Raw genomic sequence first — 25,211 nt, 5'->3', positions numbered from 1 at the left:
AGCAGATGTGTTAAATTTGGTGTTATCACGCTCTCATACTGGTCACTGGAAGTTCAACATGGCACCTCATGGCAAGGAGCTCTCTGAGGATCTGAAAAAAAGAATTGTTGCTCTACATAAAGATGGCCTAGGGCGGCTATAAGAAGATTGCCAAGACCCTGAAACTGAGCTGCAGCACAGTGGCCAAGACCATACAGCGGTTTAACAAGATAGGTTCCACTCAGAACAGGTCTCACCATGGTCGACCAAAAAAGTTGAGTGCACGTGCTCAGCGTCATATCCAGAGGTTGTCTTTGGGAAATAGATATATGAGTGCTGCCAGCATTGCTTCAGAGATTGAAGCGGTGAGGGGGTCAGCCTGTCAGTGCTCAGACCATACATCGCACACTGCATCAAATGGGTCTGCATTGCTGTCATCCCAGAAGGAAGCCTCTTCTAAAGATGATGCAGAAGAAAGCCTGCAAACAGTTTGCTGAAGACAAGCAGACAAAGGACATGGATTACTGGAACCATGCCCTGTGGTCTGATGAGACTAAGATAAACTGATTTGGTTCAGATGGTGCCAAGTGTGTGTGGCGGCAACCAGGTGAGGAGTACAAAGACAAGTGTGTCTTACCTACAGTCAAGCATGGTGGAGGGAGTGTCATGGTCTGGGGCTGCATGAGTGCTGCCGGAACTGGGGAGCTACAGTTCATTGAAGGAACCATGAATGCCAACATGTACTGTGACATACTGAAGCAGAGAATGATTCTCTCCCTTCGGAGACTGGGCCGCAGGGCAGTATTCCAACATAACGACCCCAAACACACCTCCAAGATGATCACTGCCTTGCTAAAGAAGCTGAGGGTAAAGGTTATGTACTGGACAAGCATGTCTGCAGACCTAAACCCTATTGAGCATCTATGGGGCATCCTGAAATGGAAGATGGAGGAGCTCAAGGTCTCTAACATCCACCAGCTCTGTGATGACGTCATGGAGGAGTGGAAGAGGACTCCAGTGGCAACCTGTGAAGCTCTGGTGAACTCCATGCCCAAGAAGGTTAAGGCAGTGCTAGAAAATAATGGTGGCCACACGAAATATTGACACTTTGGGCCCAATTTGGACCATGTCACTTAGGGGTGTACTCACTTTTGTTGTCAGCGGTTTAATGGCTGTGTTGAGTTATTTTGAGGGGACAGCAAATTTACATGTTATACAAGCTGTACGCTCACTACGTCACATTGTAGCAAAGTGTCATTTTTTCAGTGTTGTCACATGAAAAGGTAGAATAAAATATTTTAAAAAATGTGAGGGGTGGACTCACTTCTGTGAGATACTCTATATATATATATATATATATATATATATATATATATATATATATATATATATATATATATATATATATATATATATATATATATATATATATACACACATCAATACACGTTTAGATGCCAGTTTAATACTTGTGCTACAGTTTTATAAAACCACCTAAAAAATATATTGGGGTTAACAAAACGGCAAATAGTATCCTGCCTACGTGATTCCTGGCAAATTGTATCACTGTGAAAATATGACCCTTATGTGTCACCCTGGCAGAGTATAAAGCAGATTATAAAGTCTATCAAAGAAGGTTTTAGTTTGCAGCACACCGAGGGACAATGACCGCATAGCTGCCAGCTGTCTCACTTTTGGAAACAAATCCCTCTCTCTTTTTTTTTCTAATTGGGTCTGATATACAATATACAGTAGTATTATGCAGTAAATAAATGTTTACATGCAAAAATTGTATTATATAAACTTAAATTCCAGACTCTTAATGTATTGTATTTGCATCTTCAAGTGTTCCTAGTAGCGTCGGTAGTTTTAAAGTGATAAAGTGTTTTAAAGTGTTGTGTTTTTTTTTTTAAATAACAAACATGCCTTGCTTACCTGCTTTGTTTAGTGGTTTTGCACAGAGCAGCCCGATCCTCCTCTTATCAGGTTCCCAGCTGGCGCTTCTGACTCTTTCCCCTTGATCACTACCACCAAATAACAGGCTACTTGCTATGGGGGCACTGGTGCGTGCTCGCTCCTGAGCCTTGCTTTGTGTCTATAGGACACATAGAATCGCAGCCCAGCCTCGCCATGCCCCCATTCTCTCCTCACTGGCTATGATTGACAACAGTGGAAGCCAATGGCTCCCACTGCTGTCTCAGCCAGTGAGGAGAGAGAGAGAGACCTAGGACAGTTGATGCTCCCCTGCACAGCACCGAGAGGGGGCTCAGGTAAGTAAAAGGGGGGGGGGGCAGCATACAGAAGGTTCTTTTCCTTTATGCATAGAGTGTATGAAGGTAATAAACCTCCAGCCTTTAGGGACCAGGTTGATCACATTTTTGCTCATTTATTTTAATAGACCGTTTTATCTGGCTTTGTGCCCTGTGCCTTCATGCTTTTTATTTCTATTTGTCCATCTGTCCATCTCCAAGGGAGGTATATGACAGCATAGCATTATATTAAAACATCTTACTTTAGTTTCTTTAAGACAAAGGCTTTATTGTTGTGTAGAGATTCTTCTGCAATATGACAAAAATTTCCAGAAATACATTCCGTACTTCATCATTACTTAAAGGACAGTTTCATTTTTAGTGATGTGGTCTTTTATAAATGCCCTGGTCAGTGTAACCCAGGTAGCAATTTAACTACCTTCAGTTCTTCATGGTCAGCAGCTACTATGCAAAAAGGTTAAAACAAGTATTTCTCTTACGTTTATTAAAGGACACGGCCTCTCTTCTATAATCTTGACCAAACAGGGAAGTGAGAGAGATATGGCTGTGACCTTTGTCAACCCATTGATCACTAGGGTTGATTTGGCTGATCTGGCTGGCTAGGCGGGTGTCCCTCTCCTCCCTCATCGCTCTATGTGCGTCCTTCTCGAAGCTCCGCGCTTGGTTGAAGAGAATCGTCATCCCTGGTAGAAGAAGCATCAATCTTTGGTTAAGAGTATATAAGTAGCTGCACTCTCCTGCTAGAACCTCCAAACAAGATCCACCCTTGAAGAAGATCGGTGCTTCATCTACCAGGGATGGCCATTCTCTTTGAGCGCAGAGCTTTGGGAGGGATGCACATGGAGCGGTGAGGGAGGACAGGGACACCCGCCTACCCAGCCAGATCAGCCAAATCAACCCTAGGGATCAATGGAGTGACAGATGTCACAGAAAGATCACCCTCACATCCCAGTTTTCTCAAGATTATAGAAGAGAGGCCGTGTCCGCCAGTGACCTCCGTGAATAGGATTTTATGGTAACAAAAAATCCTGTTTTTATTAAGATGAAAATAGCAGTTTTTATCATGCTTGGTGCTTTACCAAGCTAATTGTCATCCAGATATGGTTTACATCTACTTTAACACAGATTGTCTCGTAAACATATGCTTTTGCATAAACATTTTTACAACCCGTTTCATGTTCAGAGATGGAGTATCTCCTTATACCGGTTACGAGAGTAAAGGATGCCATCTTCCAAAGAATTAACTTTTGTGATCTGAAGTGGCTACAGCAGAAGAATAACACCGTATTGATAACAGATTACATCGTGACAGTTTCATCGCTCGCTGGTTTCCTGTCTCTTCCATTAGTGTGAATCCCCAGTGCTGCCCAAATGCTGCAGTCCCTACAAAGCCAAGTTATTGTGTCACGCTCCCTTAATGGATTCTGTGTAATGTCAAATATGCAAATCATTGTAGGATAGCAGGTGTTGAGAGAGTGACACCTTCCTTATGGTCATGTGACAAGGGACTGAATGAAAATTGCTCCACCGGAGGGATTATATGCAGCCGGTGCGCAATGCAACAAACTAATGTTGATTGTTGGGGGATACACTATGTGTGTGTGTGTATATGTATATATATGTATGTGTGTGTGTGTATCTATGTATGTGTGTGTGTGTGTGTATATATATATATATATATATATATGTGTGTGTATATATATATATATGTGTGTGTGTGTGTGTATATATATATATATATATATATATATATATATATATATATATATATATACACACACACACACCAATCAGCCATACCTTTATAACCCCCGACCTAATATTGAGTAGCAGCCGAAACAGCCCTGGCCTCTTGAGGCATGGAAGGAGGAATCACATGCAGCTCCGAAACATTGCACTTTTCTGCTGTGATCACTCTGAATAAAAGCTTTGCTTGAAGATCTAGGGGTGACAACGCAGGTGCAAAACTGGGACACAGTTGTCACCCTTTAACATGAAGTGCCTAAACAAAAACCTTCATGCCAGGATTTATTTTAAAGGATAAGTTCACCTTTGGAACATGTGTTTAGGGTGGAACACATAGCATGTTCTTGCCCACAATCTCGCCCCCTCGTGATAGCAGTATGGGGCTTCTTTTCCCCATACCCGCTGACACTTTTTTAAAGGCAGCATGACTGCGTGTGGCTCCACTCACACAGACGTGTCATTTATTCAGATTCCTGTGAATGAATAAACAAGTACCATCTGCCTTCCTTAGCTTCAATGGGCTGCAGGAGTGCTGATGAGCGCTCTTGTAATATACTGACATGTCCTCCAGCTTTCAAACTGAAAGCCCATACAGAGGCTGAAAGCCGAGGACATGTCAACAGGAACCCACATTGCACCCGTGATCTACTGATCCAGGCTTCTGCAGCAAAAAAATAATAAATGCACAATGCGTTCTCCAAAAAATACTTGCATTTATTATTTTTTTTTTGTAAACTTGAACTTCGCATTTCTTAAAGGATTTACAAAAATAAGAATTAGAAAACTTTTGAAATGACATGAGCATGTTAATGTTTCTATAGGATTTTAGTAAGATATGAAATTGTATGGAAAAGTGGTTTTAAATGGGATGTATGTTTTACTGCTATCTCGGAATGTCTTTCATGTTCAGTGAAGGACTGGTTTATAGCTTTACGATCATCTCCAAGCAAGAGTCTCACAGACATACTGGGCCCAGGCTAATTGGGGTTTATAACCATGAAGCTATCCAGCTTTGCCTGATGCCTTGTGAACTCAGCATACACACAGACCACATTCCTGAGGGAGGGGGATTGGAGGGAGAGAGAATGATACAAGATGGAGGATCTTTAGCAAGATGGATGACCGCGTTCATCTCTGTACGTACAATTGCTACACCAGGTTGTCATAGCCAGACTATGACAAGCCTGGGTTCACACAGGAGCGGTGGGGAAACCGCATGCAATTGGGACAGGAATCTCATTCCTATTCAAATCATATGCTATTCTTTGCGGTGCAATTTGCGTCCATTAACGGTATCGGCGAGTACTTGACCGAAAGTACTCTTACTCGCCAATAAAAAAAACCCGGTATCGGTGCATCCCTATTGTGCACTCGAGGCTGTGCACCCGCATGGTCATATTGGGAGTAGTGCTTGACATTTAGGGGACTGCCTACACAGGGATGCACAGAACACCTCTGTATCCCCATGCAGGTAAAGCCAGCCCTTGCGGGGATGTATGCTGTAGTACAACACCTCTGTATCCCCATGTAGGTAAAGCCAGCCCTTGCGGGGATGTACGCTGTAGTACAACACCTCTGTATCCCCATGCAGGTAAAGCCCGCCCTTGCGGGGATGTACGCTGTAGTAAAATACCTCTGTATCACCATGCAGGTAAAGCCCGCCCTTGCTGTAGTACCCCTATGTGAATGAGGCCTAAGAAGACGCAACATGCAACTGTGTGTAGTTTGTAACCGCAAAGTCTTCCTGCTCCTCTGGTAAGAAAAGCAGCTCTGTAGCATTTCATAGCTCAAAGCAGACATTCTGTAAAAAATACATCTTACCACAAAACAAATCCTGAACACCAGAGCAGCATAAACATGTCTTCATAGCGACGCTTATAATTGTGATCTCCATGTCAGCAGCATTTTATATAATTCAGCGGATTCTGTCTGAGAACGTACCGTGGCTTTGCAGAGTAGCATGGCTCGATCCAGGGAGCGGTTGACATGTTTTGTTAATGCTCCATGCCCACCATGAATGAACCAGGGTCCACTTAGTATGCTAAAATGCACAAATGTTACAGGCTGTCACGTCAGAATATTTGATTATCAGGCGACTGAGACTGTAGCTACTGATTTCGGCATGGCCTGTTATCTGTGTGGTGGTGGAAATGATCATGTTTATGGCTCATGTATACTGCAGCTGATAAACTCACGTTTAGGAGCTGTTCAGCGGTTTTTTCAGCAGCCCGTGAACTCACCCTAATGTTTCCTATGTGTCCATGTACACTATGTTGTTTACAGGCAGTTGCGTTTCCAGTCTTTTTTTTTTTTTTTTTTTTTTAATGCAGAAAACTTGTGTTCAGCAGTAGATTTTATCAGCATTTCAACGCCAAACACGTGCAAACGAACGCTTGTAACCGTGGCTAACCACGTTTATAAGCGTTTGGAAAATTTTTTTAACTGCTCCAGTTCCCGATGCTGTCCAGAGCCTTTTTTCATAATGAAAAGTGCATGCAATACGTTTTCAAGGTACTCAAATGGACAAAACACTGAACACAGGATGTTTCTACCAAGCTTGTCACACATTGTAATGACCAATTCACACCTCAGACCTCTCCCACCCTTGGAAACAAAAGATATGTTAATGCCTAGTCACACCTCAAATTCCTCATGAAGACCCCCTGCCAGGTGACCTTAATGACACCTTTCCCACCCTTGGAAACAAAAGAAATGTTAATGAGCAACTCACACCTAATCTAATCTCAACACCTATTGCTGTCTCTGCTTCTACTCTCTGTATTTCTCTGAAACCGTCTGAAATAGTTAATAATTTACCACTTTCCAGTGCATTCTGGGCATTTGGGAGGTTCTCCTGTGCTTATCTTTAAAAAAAAACGCTTCTAAATGCAAACGCACATAAACACGGTATGCAAACGCATCAAAACTGACTTTTTTTAATCTGCGTTTACCTGCTGTCAATTTGCAGCGTTCAAACGTGAGTTTATCTGCAATTTACATGACCCCTTAAAGTGTATTTTCACTTTTCCACTTATATTTGAGAAATTGCACTATATGTTTGTGATCCTATTCACACAGCATACTGACAGTTAAAAAATATATGTATTCTGTGTGTTTGTGTGTGTGTGTGTGTGTGTGTGTGTGTGTGTGTGTGTGTGTGTATATATATATATATATATATATATATATATATATATATATATATATATATATATGGGTATGTGTGTGTGTATATATATATGGGTATGTGTGTGTGTATATATATATGGGTATGTGTGTGTGTATATATATATGGGTATGTGTGTGTGTATATATACAGTCATGGCCGAAATTGTTGGCACCCTTGATATTTTTCCTGAAAATCAAGTATTTCACACAAAAAAGGTATTGCATTAACACATGTTTTGCTATACACATGTTTATTCCCTTTGTATGTATTGGAACAAATATAAAACAGAGGCAGAAAAGCAAATATGACATAATGTCACACAAAACCCCAAAAATGGGCTGGACAAACGTATTGGCACCCTTAACTTAATATTTGGTTGCACACCCTTTGGAAAACATAACTGAAATCAGTCGCTTCCTATAACCATCAATAAGCTTCTGACACCTCTCACCCGGAATTTTGGACCACTCTTCCTTTGCAAACAGCTCCAGGTCTCTCTTATTGGAAGGACACCTTTTCCCAACAGCAATTTTAAGATCTCTCCACAGGTGTTCAATGGGATTTAGATCTGGGCTCATTGCTGGCCACTTCAGAACTCTCCAGCGCTTCTTTGCCATCCATTTCTGAGTGCTTTTTGACGTATGTTTGGGGTCATTGTCCTGCTGGAAGACCCAGGATCTTGGACGCAAACCCAGCTTTCTGACACTGGGCCCTACAGTGCGACCCAAAATCCTTTGGTAATCCTCAGATTTCATGATGCCTTGCACACAGTCAAGGCACCCAGTGCCAGAGGCAGCAAAACAACCCCAAAACATCATTGAACCTCCACCATATTTTACCGTAGGTACTGTGTTTTGTTCTTTGTAGGCCTCATTCCGTTTTCGGTAAACAGTAGAATGATGTGCTTTACCGAAAAGCTCTATCTTGGTCTCATCTGTCCACAAGACGTTTTCCCAGAAGGCTTTTGGCTTACTCAAGTACATTTTGGCAAACTGTAGTCTTGCTTTTTTATGTCTCTGTGTCAGCAGTGGGGTCCTCCTGGGTCTCCTGCCATAGCGTTTCATTTCATTTAAATGTCGACGGATAGTTCGCGCTGACACTGATGCTCCCTGAGCCTGCAGGACAGCTTGAATGTCTTTGGAACATGTTTGGGGCTGCTTATCCACCATCCGGACTATTCTGCGTTGCAATCTTTCATCAATTTTCCTCATCCGTCCACGACCAGGGAGATTAGCTACAGTGCCATGGGTTGCAAACTTCTTGATAATGTTGCGCACTGTGGACAAAGGCAAATCTAGTTCTCTGGAGATGGACTTGTAACCTTGAGATTGTTGATATTTTGCCACAATTTTGGTTCTCAGGTCCTCAGACAGTTCTCGTCTCCTCTTTCTGTTGTCCATGCTTAGTGTGGCACAGACAGACACACAATGCAAAGGTTAAGTGAACGTCTCTCCTTTTTATCTGCTTTCAGGTGTGATTTCTATATTGCCCACACCTGTTACTTGCCCCAGGTGAGTTTACAGGAGCATCACATGCTTGTAACATTCTTATTTATCCGCAGTTGTGAAAGGGTGCCAATACTTTTGTCCAGCCCATTTTTGGAGGTTTGTGTGACATTATGTCGAATTTGCTTTCTTTCCTCCCTTTTTTTGTTTTGTCCCAATACACACAAAGGGAATAAACATGTGTATAGCAAAACATGTGTTAATGCAATACGTTTCGTGAGAAATACATGATTTCCTGGAGAAATATCAAGGGTGCCAACAATTTCGGCCATGACTGTATATGGGTATGTGTGTGTGTATATATATATATATATATGGGTATGTGTGTGTGTATATATATATATATATGGGTATGTGTGTGTGTATATATATATATATGGGTATGTGTGTGTGTATATATATATGGGTATGTGTGTGTGTATATATATATGGGTATGTGTGTGTGTATATATATATGGGTATGTGTGTGTGTGTGTATATATGGGTATGTGTGTGTGTGTGTATATATATATGGGTATGTGTGTGTGTGTGTGTATATATATATGGGTATGTGTGTGTGTGTGTGTGTATATATATATGGGTATGTGTGTGTGTGTGTGTATATATATATATATATGGGTATGTGTGTGTGTGTGTGTATATATATATATATATATATATGGGTATGTGTGTGTGTGTGTGTATATATATATATATATATATATATATATATATATATATATATATGGGTGTGTGTGTGTGTGTGTATATATATGGGTGTGTGTGTGTGTGTATATATATGGGTGTGTGTGTGTGTATATATATATGGGTATGTGTGTGTGTATATATATATGGGTATGTGTGTGTGTATATATATATGGGTATGTGTGTGTGTGTATATATATGGGTATGTGTGTGTGTGTGTGTATATATATGGGTGTGTGTGTGTGTGTATATATATGGGTATGTGTGTGTGTGTGTGTATATATATGGGTGTGTGTGTGTGTGTATATATATGGGTGTGTGTGTGTGTATATATATATGGGTATGTGTGTGTGTGTATATATATATAATTTTTTTTTTTTTATTCCGTTTTTAGGTGTTCAGAGCAGGCTTCAGTCAGACTGTGAGCTACTCTAAAGAATGTGAAATGAGAGGAAGCTCCGTCTGTCCACACTAATGATGACACTGATCACCACTTGTAACCACTGGATGCCAGTGCTGATCAGATCCTGGTTTTCCCTTTGCTCAGATAAACACATTAACTGCTTCCTGTCCAGCCCCAAGAGCTACTACACCTTGGGGATGGGGGGAGGGAGATCTGCATGATCATGTGATGACTGTGATTGGCTTTCACAGTGATTACATGAGTGGGAGCTGGTCCCATTGGCTCCCAATCATTACTAGAGACCAGCAACTGTCCTTGATATCTCTGGAAGTGCGCATATTGCCTATGCGCGGCGACCTGTGTTTTAGGTGCATATTTCATGCAGGATCTGCTGCTGGTTCTGCCAGCAAGAACCCATGTTCCATGCAGAAAATAGACACATGCCTGTGTGAATGAGCGCTTAGCTTGCCCCGGAATGCTTTTGATGTTTACTTATCAGTAGCCAATTTTGCAGACCGTATAGTAACATCAGCCTAAATACAGATCTGCTCATCTAGGTGCTTGAACTTTGTTTGGTTTTTAGTTTTTCCCAGCTGAATAATTTAGTAATTTGGGAGTACGACTTTTCCAGAACATGACTGTCGTGTGTTGATAAATGCCCCTTCCTTTCAGGAATAATTCTGAGGTTGTGATCCATCACTCACCATGCATCCAGTTTCAGAGACCAATAATTTGAAGTGGACCTTTCAATATAATTTGCACTTCATGGGAATGAGTAGGGTACATGGCTGCATTACAAAATCACAGTATTATTTTGAGTTGTACTGTAAAATCAGCACAGCCAGGAAACCGTCTGTATATCTTTTGAGCAAGGATGATTACCCTTAAGCTACCCATTATTATATATGTGCTCCAATTTGGGAGGCTCTCATAATTTATAGAGTTAGGACTGCAGTACACTTGGGTGCCGTGACGTGGCCGCTGCAACTTACATATACATTTGCAAATGTGTGCAAACTAAACCCCTTGTTTTATTGTCAACTGCTAGACAGGGTAACTCGGTTTGGTTCAGCCTGGCTGGTCAGTGAGCCGGGGATTTTTGTTGTTTTTTGACATGCATCCTTCCATGTGCTCCTTTCTCCAAAGGCCTGTTATAGGTTGGGGTGGTTGCCATTTGTTTGAATTGTCTCATGTATGCATGGATGCCTTTTGGTATGTCATAGAGTTAAGAAAAAAGTGTAGAAAAAGCAGTAATTTATTTATTTTCACAAAGATATTCTAAAAGAGCCAGGATGGATTTGTTTGTCTAGGAAAGCTGACAAATAATTGGATTGTGGTGAAATTTTAAACTGTTTTTGGAAGGTAAAGTGGTTTGAAGGGTAAAGGTTTTTCATCTTAATGCATTCTCTGCATTAAGATAAAAAAGAAAACCTTTCAAATGTTGCTCCCCTGCAGCTCCCCTTACCTGAGCCCAACTTTGGTCTAGCGCTGTGCTCCTCTCTCGCTCTCTCTCTTCATTGGACATGAAAAAATTGCTTTAGTAACTCTTTAATATCGTACATCTTCAATCTTGTGATCACTCAACCAGCCTATTTAACTGGGGAAAAGTGGTAACGTTACTGTTTATCATTGGATGAATATAGACGAGAGAAGGCAAAAAAGAGGGAGGAGTTAAGAGATCAGAAAGAACATGTCAAAGGTAAAGGCTCTAAGACCATGACTACAGTTGCAACTGTTATTAAGAGTTTAAAGTCCATGGGAGTGCAGCCGTCTGCCCTGGATTTGGCCACAAGTGGAAAAAATTACAGTAACTGGCCACTTTATTAGGTACACCTTGCTCTAGCACCAGGTTGGACAACTTTTGCCTTCAGAACTGCCTTCATTTTTGATGGCATAGATTTAACAAGGTATTGGAAACATTCCTCAGAGATTTTGTTCTATATTGACATGAGTTACTGTTGCCTTTCTGACCTAAATCCAATAGAACACCTCTGGGATATCATGTTTCGGTCCATCCAAGGTTGCACCTCAGTCTGTTCAGGAGCTCAGTGATGCCCTGGTCCAGATCTGGGAGGAAATACCCCAGGACACCATCCGTCGTCTCATTAGGAGCATGTCCCGACATTGTCAGGCATGCATACAAGCACGTGGGGGCCATACAAACTACTGAGTACCATTTTGAGTTGCTGCAATGAAATGTCAGCAAAATGGACTAGCCTGCTGCATCATTTCTTCACTTTGATTTTCGGGGTGTCTTTGAATTCAGTCCCCTGTAGGTTGATCATTTTCATTTCCATCAAACGATGGGGCATCCTTACGTTCCTAACACATTACCCAGTCCATATCAGTATAGATATCCAGCAGGAGATTTTTCCCCATTGAGATCTGATGTGTTTTCAAAGTGTTTCTTTAATTTTTTTGAGAAGTGTATATGTGTGTGTGTATATATACAGTGGGGATCGAAAGTTTGGGCACCCCAGCTAAAAATTTGTATTAATGTGCATAAAGAAGCCAAGGAAAGATGGAAAAATCTCCAAAAGGCATCAAATTACAGATTAGACATTCTTATAATATGTCAACAAAAGTTAGATTTTATTTCCATCATTTACACTTTCAAAATAACAGAAAACAAAAAAATGGCGTCTGCAAAAGTTTGGGCACCCTGCAGAATTTATAGCATGCACTGTCCCCTTTGCAAAGCTGAGACCTGCCAGTGTCATGGATTGTTCTCAATCATCGTCTGGGAAGACCAGGTGATGTCAATCTCAAAGGTTTTAAATGCCCAGACTCATCTGACCTTGCCCCAACAATCAGCACCATGGGTTCTTCTAAGCAGTTGTCTAGAAAACTGAAACTGAAAATAGTTGACGCTCACAAAGCTGGAGAAGGCTATAAGAAGATAGCAAAGCGTTTTCAGATGTCAGTATCCTCTGTTCGGAATGTAATTAAGAAATGGCAGTCATCAGGAACAGTGGAAGTTAAAGCAAGATCTGGAAGACCAAGAAAAATATCAGACAGAACAGCTCGCAGGATTGTGAGAAAAACAATTCAAAACCCACGTTTGACTGCATGATCCCTCCAGAAAGATCTGTCAGACACTGGAGTTGTGGTACACTATTCCACTATAAAGAGATACTTGTACAAATTTAGGTGTCCGTTCATGAACCAGCGGTAATAGATCGCTGCTCAGTTCTCCGGCATTCTCGGAGAACACAGTTATCCTGTGAATGCAGTTTATGAAGCAGTTCTCCGAACGAAGGGAGAACGGTCTCCAAACGCTGGAGAACGGTCTACAAACTCTGGAAAACGGCTCATTTTGCTATAATCTCGCCAGATTACAGTAAAAGAAGGGCTGACATGATCTCCTGAGTGTCATAAACTGTGAATGACCAGAGAATAGCTGAGATCTGTTGAATCGCAGCTATTCTCTGTGTCATAAACGGACACCATGGTCTTCATGGAAGAGTCATCAGAAGAAAACCTCTTCTACATCCTCACCACAAAAATCATCGTTTGAACTTTGTAAATGAACATATAGACAAGCCTGATGCATTTTGGAAACAAGTTCTGTGGACCGATGAGGTTAAAATTGAACTTTTTGGCCGAAATGAGCAAAGGTACGTTTGGAGAAGAAGGGGCACAGAATTTAATGAAAAGAACCTCTGTCCAACTGTTGGGGTTGGATGGGGTTGGATCAATCATGCTTTGGGGTTGTCTTGAAGCCAGTGGCACAGGGAACATCTCACGAGTAGAAGGAAAAATGGATTCAATAAAATTTCAGCAAATTTTGGATGGTAACTTGATGCCATCTGTGAAAAAGCTGAAGTTAAAGAGAGGATGGCTTCTACAAATGGATAATGATCCTAAACACACCTCGAAATCCATGGGGGATTACATCAAGAGGCATAAACTGAAGGTTTTGCCATGGCCTTCACAATCTCCTGACCTCAACATAATTGAAAATCTATGGATAGACCTTAAAAGAGCAGTGCGTGACAGACAGCCCAGAAATCTCAAAGAACTGGAAGACTTTTGTAAGGAAGAATGGGCAAAGATACCTCAAACAAGAATTGAAAGACTCTTGGCTGGCTACAAAAAGAGTTATCAAGCTGTGATACTTGCCAAAGGGGGCAGTACAAGATATTAACTCTGCAGGGTGCCCAAACTTTTGCAGACACCATTTTTTTTGTTTTCTGTTATTTTGAAAGTGTAAATGATGGAAATAAAATCTAAATTTTGTTGACATTATAAGAATGTCTAATCTGTAATTTGATGCCTTTTGGAGATATTTCCATCTTTCCTTGGCTTCTTTATGCACATTAATACAAATTTTTAGCTGGGGTGCCCAAGCTTTCGATCCCCACTGTATATAATGAAATGGGAAATGGAATTATGTAAGCTTTTTCTCAGTTGGCACCAATGTATTTCTCTGAAAATTTGGTAAAATTACACAAACCAGATAAGTGTAACGTTATGTTTTTTTTTGTTTTGTTTTTGTTTGTTTTTTTTATATTGTCTTTAATATCACTTTAAGGTAAAAAAAATGTTTAGGTTAAAATATCACCCCTATTTATACTTACCAGAGATCTTCAGGAGCCCCAAAATCCAGTGAATCTTACTGTACAAATTGAGACCAGAGCTGGAGTGTATTATGCTTCCTTGGTCCCTTCCTTCCCCAGATGCCATTTTGTTGGCCACTATATGTGCTGGTTGACCAATAAGGAGATGCAAGTGGGTTGATCAGATCTGAGCTGCGTGTGCACAGCAACTTGTTGTGATAGTACAGCTGACATTGTAACGACTCTGCACCTCTTTCTTGTCAAGTAGGAGCCTTAAATTACAGATGACTTACATTGCATTTGTGCTGCTCATATGCATTGGGGTACACTTTCAAACACAGGTACAGCAGTAATAAAACCAAAATATGTGATATTTTGCAGCTTACCAATTATTGGATGTTATGGCTGCAGTAGTTTCCTTTTTTTTTTTTTTTCACGGTTTTCATTTGGTGATCTGGCCTGTAACACACTTCCTGTATTAGAGTGCCACTACTCTTGATGAAGGAGCACGCGGGGCACAGCAGACAGCAGCACTGTCAGTCTGGGGGGCAGGGTTAGAAGGACTAGCAGATTTAAGTACAGTAACAAATTGAAGTCAAACTTCAGCTCACAGTGCAGTTACACAAGCAATTACAACAACAGTTTTGTTTTCTTTTGGAATAAAGATTTTACATGAATTAATGGAAGCTGATCATTGTAAGCACCCCTGTCAGTGTTAAATGGTTTGGCTCAACCCTGTAAAGCAGCCTATATATTATTCAATTTTCTTTCCTTCCACCACGGGTGGAAGGGATGAAAATTACTTGATTCCACCATCAACTCAAGTGCTCATGGGGGGAATCCTTCCCACGGAGCTATTTTGTTCTGCCAGTGCGGAGCCTTCCACACCGGCAGGATACAATAATCGCTGCTGACGGTTATAGCCGCCAGCTATGATCAAATGAAAAAAATTCAACAGGCTGGTTGTACTGAAATTGATCGACGTCTGCACAACCAGCCTGCCCATAGATGGATTGAATCTTAACCAGTCCCTGCTGAACTGGCCAAGATTCAGTCTGTCTATGGCTGGCTTTATGGCTACATCTGCAGGAGATCTTGTTGAAAAACAACAGACTTACTAGCCAGATCACCAGATGAAAATAAAGGAAAGAAAGCCTAAAATAAACCTCATGTGAAACCTAATGCAACCATCAGAGCTAAGAATTGGTAAGCTGCAATGTATTAAATTCTTGTTTTTGGGTTTAGTAGCACTATTGCAATTTTGTAAAGTTTTGGATAAGTGGTGAGAAGTTAGAAAAATGCCAGAATTTGAGTTGTCACCAGTACCAGGACTAGAGGTGAACTTATCCAATGGGCACACTTGTTCTGATGACAACTGAGCAGATTTCCTGACTTTTTAGAGATTTTGGCTTTAAATCTACTTTAATCCACAATTGACTTGCAAATCTGAACCCTTAATATATAAGTAAGTGATTGAGACCCACAAGAGTGAGATTTGTTTTCCTGCAATTTATTAGGAGATATGGTCTTGAAGAGTATGCAGTGGCTCCTAGTGATGTTTTTCTCTAAGTATTATATGTCTTCATTCAGCACGAAACAGGCCAGAGCGGTTTATTCATTAGATAAATAATAGCGCGCATTATGCTCATATATTATGAATCAGTTGCAGCATTCCATAATGACCCAGAATGTCAATACATTTTAATAATGCATCGTTTTGCAGTTGATTTGATCAGTGGTATTTCTTGCGTTGAATTTCAAATATGATTAGGTGGTGACCTCGAGGAAGTGTGAAGTACTCAGGCACCGTCTTTCTGGATGAATCCTGTGTATTTTCTCTCGGAGATGTTCTTCCGTGATAGACGAGCGTCTCGAGAGAAAGGGGGAGATAATATTCCGTCATAAACATTGGATTTCCCTTGGCGGAGAGAAGAGAGTCTGATAGTGAAGAGCACAGCAATATCTCTGTTCTGCTTCCCTGCATAGAAACCCTATGGAATATTTCAATGCAGCGTCTGCGGCATTATAGGAAAAAGAAAAAAGACTTGATTTATTTTGTATAAAACAGACGGAGCAGATTGCATTTTAGTGAACAATGGGGTAGAGATATAAAAGCTAAAAGAAAAAATGTTTAAGCTGCCTATAGCAACTAAGATTGCGAACACAGAGACCTGTGCATGGAAAATGACAAGTGAAATGTCACAAGAAAATGCCCTTTTTGCCAACATCTACCAATCAGAATTTTTATTATTCTTCCCCACAGTCACTAGTCTAGACACTGACCCATGGAGAGTGGATGGGGCCCATATGCAATGGGGGCACAAGGACTAATTTGGTTGGGACCAGGGGGCTGCCCACCTTGGGACAAGGGGACACAGGCAGGGCTTCCCGACACACAGAAGTGCTGTGGACCCCCACGCCCCACACCAAATTTGTCAGGGGAAGGGGGAGCATCTACTTACTGACCTAGCAGAGCTTGCAGGTGATGCTCCCAAGAGAGATCCTCCTCTCCACCAAAGTGTGGTGGGCTGTTGGCTAGGGTAATACTGACACAGACTCTGGCGCCTGGTCATATGTATCCCTGTGAGACGTTTAATGTAATGGGTGCCCCTATCCAGGACAAGGCTTTGCTAAAGGTCTGCGTGGTCTCGCTGGCCGGCCTGGGTTGACTACTGGAGCTATATTGTCCAGCCTGTTGCCCAGCCTGGCTGTTGATTGAAGATCTCTGAAGGAAAGAAATCCAGGGGGAAAAAAGCTATGTAACCTCAGGTCCCAGTAGGAAACCAAGTCCTTACTCCTGAAACACTAGGCAAAGGAAAATTGGATGCCTAAAGCAGAGAGGAGGTTTTACACCGGGGGTGGGGGGGCTGCCTATAGGCAGTCTTATGTTCTTTTCTGCCTAGTGTCCTAATCAGTAGGTAGCGTTCTAAACCCTATGGTCAAGATTCAAAAGAGCTATGTCCATCAGTGAATTCAGAGAAAGGGATTTTACGATGAGTAACAACAAAATCCATTTTTGCCCACATCAACCAATCAGAATTTTTATTATCATGATTCAGGATTTATAACAACAACAGTTTTCCCAGCGCATTACAAAATGGAGAATAGTTAAAATGTAATTCAATACAGGAGGGCTCAGAGGGCCTCTCTTCTTAGAGCTTACATTTCAAAAGCAATGGTTGCAACTGGTAAAACAATAGCTCTTCCATGCACATTCATGAATCCAAAGTAGCTCCGTCTATTTTCTTCTTTTTTATTTTCTTGATCATTGATCCCCTTTAAATAAAAAAAAATAAAAAATTAAATAAAAAAAGAGTGATCATATGTGAGTGATGGAGGCACGATAGGTCAGGGACATATTCTGACACATGGAGAATGGCCTGACACATGTTTGCAGAAGCGGATCATTTGTGAAAGTGATGGTTTTAATGCATGAGCCGCAATCTCATTTCCAACTGTCAGCGAGCATCGGAGCATAAAAAAGGGTTTGCTGCAGGGCCAGAAGAAGGTCCCAAAGTTTCATTCATTCCTTCTTTCCTGTGGTCAGGATCAGATTGAGAGATGTGCTGCTTTCCACATCTGTCACTTTGTCATTTACAATTGATGTATACGAGTAATAAAATCTGAAGACACAAGAAGCTCAATTAAAAAAGTTAAGGGTACAGGGCAGCCAAAACGGCGGCACATTTTCTGCCAGTGCAATTTATGAATAGCTTTTGTTATAAAATTCACATTAAAGTCATTTTTGATGCAACTTCCACATTTACTTACTGGTTCATGTTTTTACGATTGTTTGTCATGGACAGATGTGTAAAATCTTCCTCTAGTTCAGCATGCCAGAACAGGGTTTTTAGGCTGCATAAGGTGATCTTAAAGTTATTGTAAAGGCTTATTTATTTTTTCTTTTTTTAGAAAAACATGTCTTACCTACTCTGTGCAATGGTTTTGCACAGAGCAGCCCCAATACTCATCTTTTTGGGTACTCCGTGGGCGCTCCAGGCTCCTTCTCTTCTTGGTGCACCACTATAGGAAGCCCTTCCTATTGTAGCACACCTGCATGCTTGATCCTGAGCTGCCTCCTGCACATCGCTGGATCGAAGCCACATACAGGAGGTTTTTCACCTTCAGGTATAGAATGCATGAAGGTTAGAAAAACCTTCTGCCTTTACAACTACTTTAATTTATGCATAGAGCCCTCAACCAGCCTAGAAATGAACCCCCAGCCAATTAACATAAAAAAAAAAACCTTAGAAGCAATAACACTTTGATCAATTGTATATAATTTTCCGTTACATATTACAAATGGTTTTATAAAAGTTTTGTAAGATTATTATTTTGCTCATACACAGTTCATATTGGGTACTTCCATGACGCAGTGTTTGCATTGTGTACTGGACTCCCTAGCAAGAAAGCCAAGCACTAGCTCTGCATTTTAAACAGTTTCTGCAGGTTAAACCTATCCAGACAGGCATTATCTGTGTGTGTAATCTGATATCCTGCTGTACTGGTCATAAAACAGGCTATTCAGACTATTTAAGTGGCTTTGCTACATTATATTCACTACCTGCTGCCTGCAGTGGGCAAATATGAATTTTTTTCATGTCTTACAATTTTTTTGTTGAATTTAATCTCTTGTCGCCCACATAGCACCTGTAGCAGCAAACAGGGTTTTAAAACACACGTGTGTCCAGGAATGGACGAAGTTTCTGTTCTAAGAGTACACTCACTACAGGATCCTAGAACATGACTGAGTTGTCATAGATTAGTCTCCATCTCTCGTTATGATCGGAAGCTCGCAAGCCAATCTCCCAATCAGGAAGTTTGTCCCGCCTCCTAGACTTATAGACCCACTTAAAGAGACATCAGGGCTGGGCAGAAAGAGAGGTTAAAGCCCAACTCCAGCCAAAACATTTTTTTCCGTGTTGGATCTTAGAGGGGTTATCATATTGGTCAGGTTGTTATTGCTGTCTATATTTCCATCTTCGATTGAGATTCCAAAGATTTCTCCAGCTCGGAAACCAATGTCTGATTTGCTCATGGCAATCAATAAGCTTTGCCCTTTTATGGGCCTAGATTTCCGTTAGTTGCTCCTGAAGCCAGCTCTATTATGATAGCCTCACAACCCTCAGATCACACAATTACATCGACCCCAAGTAATACAAATATGGTTATTCTAAATACATTTTTATATTTAGCTATTATTTTCTTGCCTAAAACATGACATGAAAAAATAATGAAATGAGGGATAATTTGCCATCCCCCTAGAATCTTGTTGCTTTTCTACAAATTCATGCCTGCCTTTCATGGTCTCGATGCTGGAACAGAAGATGCTAAATGGTAGCAGCTATTCATACAGAAATGTTTACACTTGAGGACCTCTATGAGGACCACTGCCAATCAACCCTCCTACACATAGAGCCTTTGAAGATGGGGCTGTATTGTAAAGGATCTTCCATTCAGTTTATGTACTATAATCCAATATTGGGCTTAGTGGTGAGCATGCAGAAGCAGACTAAACACTGGGCAGTTTCTGGTGTTTATGAAAACTATGCATATATGGTAATTTTTGTACTTGGCAGATTATGAAAAAGTAATCGGCTCTACATTCTTCACATCATAAAACTATGCACACTTTGAGGAAGAAATAAACCATGCGTAGAACCTGCCCTGCGAAAGCTGTCCCCCAGCGTCTACGTTGACCTTTTTTTTCTTCCATTAGCAAAGAAAACTGCAGAATTTAAATGGATCGATCCTTCGGTATAACATGCCGAGGGATCTGTGAGTGATTTTAATTGAAACAGCATTTGATACATTTGCACAAATTAGCTGGATGTTTCACTAATTAACAAAGCTCTGTGTGTTTTGTGTTCCAGTCTGCAGCACCCCACCTGTCAACATGAAAGTGCAACCGGTAAATAAGACGGCTTTGTTGGTGACCTGGAACCAGCCTGACATTATCTACCATCCACCCATCATGAATTACATGGTTTCCTACAGCTGGACCAAGAATGAGGAGGAGAAGGAGAAAACATACACAAAGGACAGTGATAAAGAACTGGTAAGGTTCCAGGTTTAAAGTAGTCACTAATAAAGGTTGTTGGAAAAGTCTATTAAAAAAATGGAAAACATTGAAACTTTTTTTTTTATGTGCCAGTCACAATTCGTTTTATTTATATCTATATATACAATAAGTTAATAGGGATTCAAGCTATCAAGACCCTTTAAAGACATTAGTAGAAAGGTCTTTATATTGCATGGCACTCTACAGCCCTGGAGCTTAGCCTATGGCCTTTTAGTACTTTTTGTGAAGCCTTTACGTCCCAGTAATCGGAATCATCTCTGACTAGTTTCCTACTTTGAGCCAATAGACTGGCTTCTTCAATCTAGGTAAATGGTATGGTGTATCTTTTCACCTACATCTCTTTTTATTTATTTTTTTTCTGACATTTGACAATGATGACAAATGGGGCTACAGTAATTTTTAAGGGGGCTTTAGGGAGCACAAATGTGGCTACAGTCATTTTTAAGGGGGCTTTAGGGAGCACAAAAGTGGCAGCATTGATTTATAACGGAACTGTAATGATGGTCTCTAGCAGTCTCATGTAACATGTTCCCTATTTCTGTCCTCCGTGTCCAACATTCCTGTAGCTTATATGCCTTTTCTACCTGCACCCTGTTTTCTGTGATCGGTACTCTGCATATTTTCCCTTTGGTAATTTCAGAGGCCATGCTTCGGGTTCCTCTATCAAATAGATCACTATCGCTTTACAGCAGTGGCCTCCAGACTTTATAAGTAATGTGAGTGCTATCCAATAAATCAAAAGAAGCTAAAAATATACAATACACCCCTTGAAATATGTTGAATAATAATTGCTGTGCTAGTGATTGAAAAGGGCCAATTTATTGTCTTTCGGACTTTAGGGGGGCAGGACTGTGGCCAGTGGGAGTGGAAAGTGCCTAGGCCTGGTAGTCAGTGGGAGGAATTTTGCCCCATATTTGGTGTCAGTGGGAGGAATTTTGCCCTATATTTGGTGTCTGTGGGAGGAATTTTCCCCAATATTTGGTGTCTGTGGGAGGAATTTTGCCCCATCACTGGTATCAGTGGATGGAATTGTACCCCTTCTTTGGTGTTAGTGGGTCGAATTGTACCCCTTCTTTGGTATTAGTGGATGGAATTTTGCCCCATTGGTGTCAATAGGTGGAATTGTGCCCCATTGTCGGTGGTAGTAGGAGGAAATGTACCCCATCACTGGTGTCAGTAGGTGGAATTGTGCCCCATTGTCTGTGGTAGTGGGATTAAATGTGCCCCATCATTGGTTTCAGTGGGAGGAATAGTGTTCCATAATTTAGATTGCTGGGAAGAATGGTGCCCCTTCATTGGGTGCCATTGGGGGTAATTATGCCCCACTGTTGGTGGAATTGTGCCCCATCGTTGATGTCAATAGGTGGAATTGTGCACCATCGTTGGTGTCAATAGGTGGAATTGTGCACCATTGTTGGTGTCAATAGGTGGAATTGCATCCCATCTTTGGGTGCCATTGTGGGTAAATATGCCCCTCTGTTGCTATCAGTGGAATGAATAGGGAACGTATCATTGGTGTTAGCAGAAGTAATGGTTCCACAAGGGCTGGATAAATGTAAGCAAAGGGCCAGTTTGGAGACCACTGCTCTACAGCATGTCTAAGTAATTGTAGAGCTCTTAGTCATTGGATGACCATCTTCTAATAAAGCTGTTTTATAGGATACCACTGGCCATGGCTCATGGATGAGAATAGCAATTGGAAAACCTTGCCCAGTTACTGATGTCCTCCTGATAACCCCGAGAAAGGCTGTGTTCTTCTTTGACAAACTTATTTTTGTGAGATCTCATATCCCTGGCTGTTAGCCCTGTTTTGCAGCACAGATGTAATCCGGCCACCAGAAGGCTTCTGCTCCTACTGGAGCCTACCAGCTTGTGGCTGTTAGTGGTAAATAACAAGAAAATATTATATACCTGATTTTGAAAAAATAGTTCCAAACATAAACACCTAAAAATATATATTTAAACCCAATGCGCCTTTACTTTAGAGCCATTAAATCTGGTTGTAAATATGTAGGACAGCAAGTAAAATTGGGAGGACGATTTCAAACATTACATTCAGGTACATTTTACAATAACCACACAGAACTATTTGCTTACCGGAAAAAAAAAAACATGAACACAATAGTTTCCCTTTTTAAAAAAGCTTTGGCCAGTTAGAGAAAAAACATGACATAGCAGAATTGCTTTCAAATGCAAATATAACTTTACTTCTGCACACTATTTTAAGATTTCCCCAGTTCAGCATTCTCCACACCGGCTTTACCCTTGCAAGGAATCAAAGTGATACTTGCAGGTTTCAGAGCGATTCATTTAATGTTAATCTGGAGAGGCCAGTAACATAATGAAATCTGTAATTGTGTATGTGCATGAAAAATGCCAGCTGGCACAATGCCAATCCTAATGACTTCCTACTTTGTTAGATTTCATTTTTGAGCGTGCCATCCTTTGGGCTGCTCCATACGTTATAAAATAACACTCCCAGATAAAGATTACTTCCCTTCATTTTCATTTATATTCTATCTGCCCCACTAGACCTTGTTATCTGGGTCACGTAGGGAGGTGCTCTGGTTCACAAAACTGGAGAAGAATCAGCTAAAAGGCTCAGAAGGTTACGATGTTCCCGAACCCTCTACTTTGCCAGAATTAGACAGACTCTGGAGACATCAGAGGGGAACAAGAAGAACAATACTTAATTAGCTAAAGCAACCTGACCAGAGTTTCATCTTATCAATTACAAAAATATTTCTGAGAGTCCTAATCTACCCATAGTGAGTATGCATTAAGTTGTACGACCTGCCACAACAGAGACCTATGAGATCTCATTGCTGCCGACCTGATGAAAATGCTGGTTGCCCGGTTGTTTTTGTGATCCTCTGGTTTCCATACATTCAGAGTCACTGGCTCAGAGCTATTAGGCAGATCAGCAAAGCTCGAAAAAAAGTCAGAAGTTTATATCAACAGTATTAATGGTATTGAGGATCAGCATGGCAACCTGACAATAGGCATTGACCGGGAATAGGTCAGCAATTGAGGCTCCTGTTTCTCTCATAACAGGTTTGCAATAATGTATGAATTTTCTAAAGTAGAACATTTTTCCTGGTAGATGTGATGAAGTAAGGCATATCACAGGTGTATGAGATGGTTTTGGACACATTTTGCTGCAAAAAGTGTAGTCAAAAGGCACACCATCTGTCATACCTCCAGTTATGCAAAGCACTAAGAACTCGAGAGCAGAAGATACACCGACAATTGTTAACATCCGAAAAGATACAATACAATATACACATCATTTAACCACACGCTGATTTTTTTTTTTTTTCAACATGAGCTTTCCTAAACCAGCATTTTAAATTGGGCAATGCAGTAATTTAGAGGGCTTAAAGTTTGGAGCATCATAAACATTTTTAATGAATGCTGACCTGATTTATGAGGTCCCCTTCACCGCTCCCCACTCCTACTTTTGCAAAAAAAAGAAAAAGGTTGTGAAATGTACCTGTAACCATGATTGCATCTGCTTCTTCCTGATCATTTCAGGTTACAGCCAGGGCAAGGGATTGGATCTGTATGGGACAGAAACATTGATTGGTTACTGAAGTAAGGACAACCAATCAGTGACGTTGACTTGCCCCCTGCTGTGGCCAAGAAGGTGCAAGCAACTTGTCACTGGCGATCTCAGTCCTGGCTAGAGTAGCCAGCAGCACATAGAGGGATGTGACTTCAATATAATTTGGACTTTAGGTCAGCTTTTTATAGTACTTTTATACTTCGCTTTATATAGGATTTTTCTTCAGCTGGAACTTGGTGGAAATCAGTTCCACCGCCTCTGGCTCAGGACCTCTGCTCGCTGCTCACCACTATCGCTTGTAAAAACAAAGGTCCGTCTTCTGTGTTTACAAGTGAAAGTTTGTCCCCAATGGCTCCCACAGATCTGATCTTGTGAGCAGTGCCCATTGAGTGCAGGATGAGGACAAGGGAGATGCAGGTTCCTGGGGTGCAGTGCTGATGTCGACAATACCACTGGATGATCTCCCTGCAAGTGGGAGCGCCACCTACAGTGTGCGGGGAAGTACTAGATGCGGCTGGGTGCTTCAGCCTAACACAGAAACAAAAGTAAGACATGTGGAAGATGGTAACGCTTCTAAGGAGGGGCGGAGAAGATGGGGGCAGTGGAAGGGAGGTTGCATGCAGATCTCAAAGCTGAAGAGGGGTGAAAGTGAGATGTGGATAAGGGATACAAAAGAAAGCAGCTGTGGAAGAGGACTGAGCTCTGCATTCTGTGTGTAGCACCCTGAACCCTGCACTTTGTATGCAGTGCACCCCTGAACTCTGCACCCTTTGTGTAAACCCTTAAACGTGCACTGTTTAGGAGATATTCCAGCGAGCAGCATCCAATGATGTCGCCAGCGCATGTGCTCTGTAGGAACGGCGTACCCATGCTGTTCTTCAGAGCTCTGTGCCGTGCCCGGGACTCCCACGCAGATGTGTGGGAGTGACGTCATTACGACTCGGCCAGTCAGGTGGCCGGAGCTCGTGAACCGGGAAAACTGAGTAAAGATGAAAGTCCTGTCAGCAGTGACAGCCTGCCGCTGGAGGGCTTTGTTTTAAGGTAAGTCTTTTATAGTGGTGCTTACTAGCACATATTACCTTGCAGGGGGAAACTTTATTTTTTTTTTCTTCAACTTTAATATCGATTTAATGCCCCTTTAGGACCCTCCCACTGTTGGTTACATTTGACCACACACACGATTTGCGATTTTGGATGGTGTTTGTGTAGAATGGGTTTTGGGGGGTGTCTTGGGTGAGTTCTTGTATCT

The 25,211-nt window shown here is 41.4% G+C and overlaps 1 protein-coding gene across 2 annotated transcripts in view; it reads left to right on the top strand.

Annotated features, from left to right (window-relative positions):
* PTPRG (protein tyrosine phosphatase receptor type G) overlaps window positions 1–25,211 on the top strand; it is a 715,101-nt gene that overhangs the window by 493,289 nt on the left and 196,601 nt on the right. For both annotated transcript variants that reach the window (XM_089682035.1, XM_089682036.1), the window contains exon 9: window positions 20,189–20,373. In XM_089682035.1, coding sequence (XP_089538161.1) covers window positions 20,189–20,373 — 185 coding nt within the window. The remainder of the gene's footprint in view (window positions 1–20,188; window positions 20,374–25,211) is intronic.

This window comes from Staurois parvus, unplaced genomic scaffold (assembly GCF_062004578.1).
Source record: "Staurois parvus isolate SC_StPar_1 unplaced genomic scaffold, SC_StPar_1.0 ptg000283l, whole genome shotgun sequence".
Taxonomy (NCBI): Eukaryota; Metazoa; Chordata; class Amphibia; order Anura; family Ranidae; genus Staurois; species Staurois parvus.
Note: the sequence above shows the minus strand (reverse complement) of the source record. Positions and strands in the feature narration are given on the sequence as shown.